At 40.5% G+C, this 7,074-nt stretch overlaps 1 protein-coding gene across 1 annotated transcript; it reads left to right on the plus strand.

The window, feature by feature from the left end:
- The first annotated feature begins 798 nt into the window (after positions 1–798).
- urod (uroporphyrinogen decarboxylase) lies at positions 799–7,074 on the plus strand. Its single transcript, XM_053486762.1, has 10 exons — positions 799–1,022; positions 1,772–1,884; positions 3,421–3,500; positions 3,589–3,651; positions 3,763–3,960; positions 4,068–4,229; positions 5,267–5,404; positions 6,235–6,335; positions 6,419–6,485; positions 6,756–7,074. Exons 1-10 carry the CDS (start codon positions 1,000–1,002, stop codon positions 6,918–6,920), a joined length of 1,110 nt encoding a protein of 369 aa, XP_053342737.1. The 5' UTR covers positions 799–999; the 3' UTR covers positions 6,921–7,074.

Raw genomic sequence — 7,074 nt, forward strand, 5'->3', positions numbered from 1 at the left:
CTGGTGTTAACGTCATTGGTGTTAATGTCATTGGTGTTACCGTCATTGGTGTTATCGTCATTGGTGTTACCGTCATTGGTGTTACCGTCATTGGTGTTAATGTCATTGGTGTTAACGTCATTGGTGTTAATGTCATTGGTGTTAATGTCATTGGTGTTACCGTCATTGGTGTTAATGTCATTGGTGTTATCGTCATTGGTGTTACTGTCATTAGTGTTACCATCATTAGTGTTATCGTCATTGGTGTTAATGTCATTGGTGTTATCGTCACTGGTGTTACCGTCAGTAGTATTACCATCATTAGTGTCACTGTCATTGGTGTTAATGTCATTGATTTTACCATCATTGGCGCTTATGTTATTGATGTTACTATCATTGATCTTACTGTCATTGGTGTTAATGTCGTTGTTGTTAATGTCTTTAGTTTTACCATCATTGATGTTACTGTCAATGTTGTTACCGTTATTGTTGTTACATGTGTTCAGGAGATTTTTAAGACCCAAATTCCACTTTTCCTGTAGAATGACCCACTAATAATAATAATAATAATAATAATAATAGGCCAGAATTAACCGCACTTTGTGTATCTGATATTTACACACAATACCGCAAACATATTCATTAATGTGTGTCATGACGATTTTTATTTCTAACATTTACTATTTAGCATATAAAAAGCTTTAAAAAATAAATAAATAAATAAATAAATAAATAATCCTGACTCCAGGAAGCCCGCGCTATCACATAACCCCGCCCACTTTTGGTCATGTGACCGGTTCAAGATGGCCGCGCCCATGCGCTCGTAGGCGTCCGTTCAATTCCAAACACGCTCGTGACCGGAGGTGTAGTGCACTGTGTAGGGGGTTTAAGCCTTTATTCTACCCCCTGCGTAGTGCACATGTAGGGATTAGGGCTGTATTTAAGACACAGCCCGGGTTTAGGAGCGAGAGTCTGTAGTTAAAGACGCTGTTAAGGAGAGATTTGGGTCAGTTTTACACCATGACCAACGACAATCACATCCTGTAAGTGTGTCTTCCTCATCCTGTGTGTGTGTGTGTGTGTGTGTGTGTGTGTGTGTGTGTGTGTGTGTGTGTGTGTGTGTGTGTGTTTAATGGTATTAAGTGTAATGCATGTCTCATGATGATTTTGAGAGATCAAGACTCAACCAGGGTGATCAGTCACGTGACATTATTATTATTATTATTATTATATAAAAGATTTCAGAAATATTTCCTTCATTCAAGCTTGCAAGGCCATAAAAAACAAGAGCTTACTTTTTTCTATTATAAAATATTTTTATGACTTGTGTCATGTTTTTGTCTAAAACCTATGACATTATTAACACATTAAAAGTTAACACATTATTATTATGATTTTTATCTTTGATCTTTTTTTTTAATCAGACGGCACGGTGGTGTAGTGGTTAGCACTGTCGCCTTGCACCTCCAGTGTCTGGGTTCGATTCCCGTCTCTGTGTGCATGTCGTTTGCATGTCCTCCCTGTGCGTGGTGGGTTTTAGTGTTTAGTCTATTTCTAATGCCTGTGAGAATAAACAGATCTATGTGCATTACATTACACCTGATGGTGTTTGCATTGTGACTTGGTGTGGACCGTTATAACCGAGTTGTTAGCAGGTCTTATCTCCTCTCTCCACCTGTTAAGGGTGTTGATGATGAGAAGAGGGAGAGGCAGCTGATAACACTCTTACTGCATTGTGAGAGTCGAGGGTTCGAGTCACGCACGTTTCTAACAGCACCGCTTTCCTTCACAGGCCTAAAGACTTCCCCGAGCTGAAGAATGACACGTTTTTGCGAGCGGCCCGGGGCGAGGAGGTCGAACATGTCCCGGTGTGGTGCATGCGGCAAGCGGGACGTTACCTGCCAGGTACACATCTGTGTCTGAGAGCACATCTGTGTTGATGTCGGTCCTGTTGATGGTTGATTCATCAGGCTGGAAAAGCTGTTGATTATATTTCTGAATACATGCACGTCCCTAATACCAAAAGTGGTGTGTGTGTGTGTGTGTGTGTGTGTGTGTATTTAACAATCTCAACATTCCTCTGATGATACATTCTCAGATTTAGTGAATGTCTGTAAACAGTTTTACACTCCTCCTTTCAGTAGCTCTTATTAGTAGCCCTTTCTTCTCATCATATTAATATTTGTGTAATTATTATAAATTATTATATAGTTCTTTGTTTCTATGTGCATTAATTTAAATCAGATTGTAACTAAGGTGTAGATCAGTGATACACAAGCAATAAAAAGTCACTTATTTTACATGCCTTATTTTTATTAACTAGCTGAATGACTAAGTAACAAACTAACAAATTAAATTATTTATTTACTTATTAACTAACTGGATTATTAACTAACTTCTCTGTTAAACTTACTAACATACCTACTAACACTAATTACTAACTTCTATTGCAAACCCATACTACAAAGGTTTCCATACTAACTTGGACACTTACTAACTCACTAACTCGCTTTATGTCTGACTTTCAATGTAACTTGATAAAACTTAAAATGATTTAGTAATTTCTTTCTTAATTAATTAACTTACCTACTTACTAACATGTTTGTTTAATAACTGAGTGTCTGATGTACTAAATTACTTGTTTACTAACTTGCTTACTAAATAAATAACCTGATTATTAATTAAATAACTAACTGACACATGGTTACCCTGACTGATTCCTGACATGCGAACATGCATTTGTATTAATTGACTTATTTACGTACTGACCTGAACCTATTTATGTATGAAGTAACTACTATACATGTACATATACATATGTGTACTTACTAACATGTATTAAAAAATACTTTTTTATAATTTAATAATTAATATTTTGTAAATAAACAATATTTAATTAGATAATTGCTACATTATTTTCTAACATATTTACTAACTTTGATAACCAACTGATCAGATTTCGTTTGTTTTGGACAAACACGGACTGTAGCCCATCTGTTAGACTGCACAATGTATTGGCACCCCTGTAGCCCATGTTGAATGAGTTAATGGAGGAGCCGTTAGTTGGATGTTGGTGTGTTTATTCTCAGTACAGCACTAACATGTATGTACAGTATATACACTCACAATAGGCCACTTCATTAGGTACGCCTGTTCAATTGCTTTTGTTAACGCAAATATCCAATCAGTCACTTTAATGGCAACAAGTCACTGCGTTCAGGCATGTAGACCTGTTCAAGACGATCTGCTGAAGTTTAAATCGAGCATCAGAATAAGGAAGAAAAGCGATTTAAGGGATTTTAAATGTGGCAGTATGGAATCTATGGTTCTGAAAGCAAAAACGATTCCAACTCAGTACTAGCCAGGTGTACCTAATGAAGTAGCCGTGACTGTTTATGTACACATGGACCGCTTCAGTATCACCATAACTTTCCTTGGCAGAGTTCAGGGAATTCCGAGCGCTGAAGGACTTTTTTGAGACGTGCCGCACCCCGGAAGACTGCTGTGAGCTCACGCTGCAGGTCAGCACCATAAACACCCCCAAACCCCCTAAAACCCCCTCGGTGAAGACTCTGAGGTCACTCAGTAACCGTCTCGTTTTCCCCTCAGCCGCTGAGACGATTCCCATTCGACGCCGCGATCATCTTCTCAGACATCCTGGTGGTGCCGCAGGTAAGGGGTTCAATTAAAAACCCCTTAAATGAAAGTATCTGCAAATTAAATATTGTTGCAGGAGTGTGAGTGCAAGTTCAGCTTTCAGGAAGTGTGTGTGTTTGTGTGTAGGCACTGGGTATGGACGTCCAGATGGTAGCAGGAAAAGGGCCGACGTTCCCAGAGCCTCTGAAGGAGCCGGATGATCTGCAGAGACTCCGGTCCAAAGTGGACGTGGCGTCCGAGCTGGGCTACGTCTTCAAGGCCATCACGCTGACGCGGCACAAGCTGGAGGGTAAAGTTCCTCTCATCGGCTTCAGCGGCGCACCGGTGAGTGGACCAGGATTAAACTGGATCACTGGGTTTTTCTTTTCTTTAAAGATGGTGATGATGTAATCTGGATAAACTGCCCCGCTGTATTTTTCTCCCATGTGCAGTGGACTCTGATGTCGTACATGATCGAGGGCGGGGGCTCCGTCACCCAGTCAAAGGCGAAGCGCTGGTTATACAGACACCCCGAGGCCAGTCACCAGCTCCTCAAGCGCCTCACTGACGTCATCGTGGAGTATCTGCTGGGCCAGGTCAAAGCCGGCGCTCAGGTCAGAGTCACCATGTTAAAATTGTCGAAACTTTGCGGTCCAAAACATAGAATTAATGCTGTTGATGTTATACACACGGTGTTGTAGTGCTCAGCGCTGTCACCTTTTACCGCCAGGGTCAGGGTTCGATTCCCGTCTCTGTTCTTATTACTCTCCCCGCGCTCGGTGGGTTTCCTCCAGGGACTCCGGTTTCCTCCCACAGTCCAAAGACTTCAGACATTTTGGAGAGATGATTTTATATGAGCCCCAAAAATGGCCTTTTTGTAGTGTTGTACTGTCTCGCTATAAACAATAATCATTTAAAATGCAAATTATTAATATTTCTTTAAGTATTTATAGTAAAATTGGTTTAAGCTTCTAGAAGCATATGACCTGTAAAAATAGTTGCTTAAATTGTCTTTTGGTTAAAAAAAATAAAACATCTGTAGTGTCTGTAACCATGTCAAATTCATGCTGCAATATTCTAATCATTTTATATTGTAGAATAATACACTTTCATATTTATGTTGAAGTTTCACCCGAATGACGGTCAAGATCACTGATATATTTAAATTCAAAAAGTTACAGACACTACAGACATAAAATTTAGTATTGTATTTTAATCTGATAAAAATATAAAGGTGTATATTTACAAAAAATGAATTGTGGATCGGGGGATAAGAGGCATGAAAAATTATTCGTAGTTATGTGGTCCTGTCTGAAAATTCACGTTTTAGCAGCGATATCGTGTTTTTGGCTGATGAGTTTATTTTTTTGGTGTGAAGGAGTTTAATTCCAGAAATATCCAGGAATAGAAACGGTTAATTCACTAAAAAAGGAAACATGTGGGACATTAAACACGCTCACGTCTTTGAGCTTCACGCAGACACGAAGACGCTGCTAACTTCTAACTACACTTCACACTCCGTCTAAATATTTTCTTTGACCTTGTACCAAGATCGCTGCAAAGACTGTCTCATTAGCCATGCTGGCACCTGGGTAGAAGTGATGATGCTCATATTGTGTGTGTGTGTGTGTGTGTGTTGTGTATTCTTCAGGCCCTGCAGGTGTTTGAATCCCACGCCGGCTGTCTGGGCCCGGTGGAGTTTAAAGTGTTCGCTCTGCCGTACCTCAGGGACATCGCACGCAGAGTAAAGGACAGGCTGAAGGACTCCGGGCTGGATGACGTCCCCATGGTGGGTGAAGTGTCTCCAGTCTTTACAGATTTGCTTTAACACTAAATGTAAAAAACATTAGACACGATCAGTCTGCTTTCTTCTTATAAAAATTATTTATTTATGAAGTTATTATTCCTCCTCTGTCTCAGAGGTGCCTAAACTGCGATTAAAGTGTAAAACAAATGCATCTGATCAAGAGACGGCTGACCTACGTCTCTAAAAATTCATAAAAATAAAAATATCCTGTTCACTACATAGTGCACTAATTTGGAGGTGAATGGTCAGTGCCAGGGTTGCAGCCAGGGTTAGTGTCTGAGTGATGCAGAGGGAAAAATACAATACCCATAATGCACTTTGTAGGAAAAAAGAAGTTGAAGCACCATGGAACGTCTCGGTTTCAGGAGTCCTGACTGTGATGTTCTTAAAAACACCTGGAGGACTGCCTCACTGCCTCACTGCCTCATATATTGTAGTTAGCTCATGGTTAAGGTGTTGGACTGATGGTCAGGAGGTTCCTGGTTTGAGCCCCGACTCCGCCGAGCTGCCACAGCGAGGTCCTTGTGCTCGAGCTGGAAATAAGTGACTGCCACAGAAACGACGGATCTACCTTCAGGGTTCGGAGGGTCCGTCAACCGATGTGGCTCCTTTTTGTTTTTTTGTTTTTTTTGAAACATGTAATATTGAACATTTTTAGAAATGTTGGTTCTACTGAAGCTCTTGCGCTTGCAAATCCTTGTCACTAGATGTCACTGTTGTGCAAATGTTGTGTTTCAGTCCACTAACACTGGCCTGTTTTTTTTTTTTTTATTTTTTTTAATATATATATATATATTTTTTTATTGGAGTAGATTGTATTTGCGAAGGACGGCCATTACGCGCTGGAGGACCTCTCTCAGTCCCACTACGAGGTGGTGGGCTTGGACTGGACCATTGACCCTCGTATGGCACGGTGGGTCACTGCTGCATCATGGGACATGATGTTGTTGTTTGTTTCACCAAAATACTGACCGTGTGTGTGTGTGTGTTTCAAAGGCAGAGGACTGGAGGAAAAGTCAGTCTGCAAGGGAACATGGACCCCTGTGCACTATATGCTACTAAGGTGACACTAAGCTTTGAATAGGACAGAGCTGTTTTCTGATGATTAACAATTTTTTCCCGTCTCGTTGAGCCTTAATAAAAATCCAGATATAATAAATAAATGATCATTAATGTTTGCAAATCTGTTAAATAATATTTAAAAACATGATGATCCTCAGCTAGGTGTTTTTGTGTGGGGTGCCAAAACTTTTAGTGGAACTGGAATAATGGAATTGTGATGTAATGTCAGACTAGAATCTTCAAATATAAATATAAACCTGTGTGTGTTTAGGAGAACATTTCTGAGATCGTAAAGACGATGGTGGAGGCGTTCGGCACCAGGGGCTACATCGCCAATCTCGGCCACGGGTTGTACCCCGACATGGATCCCGAGAACGTGGGCGCGTTCGTGGAGGCCGTGCACTCGCACTCCCGTCGGCTCCTCGACCACAAATGAGACGTCATGACCGACAGCACGAGTCGCTATCGGAGCCACACACACCATCAGAGCACTATTCAATGCCTTTAAATAAAAAGAGAGAGAATTATTGTAGTATTTTTCCGCGTTACTTGCAATCAGAAATGAATGAATTAAAATAATTTAAAAAGAA

This window comes from Clarias gariepinus, chromosome 25, assembly GCF_024256425.1.
Source record: "Clarias gariepinus isolate MV-2021 ecotype Netherlands chromosome 25, CGAR_prim_01v2, whole genome shotgun sequence".
Taxonomy (NCBI): Eukaryota; Metazoa; Chordata; class Actinopteri; order Siluriformes; family Clariidae; genus Clarias; species Clarias gariepinus.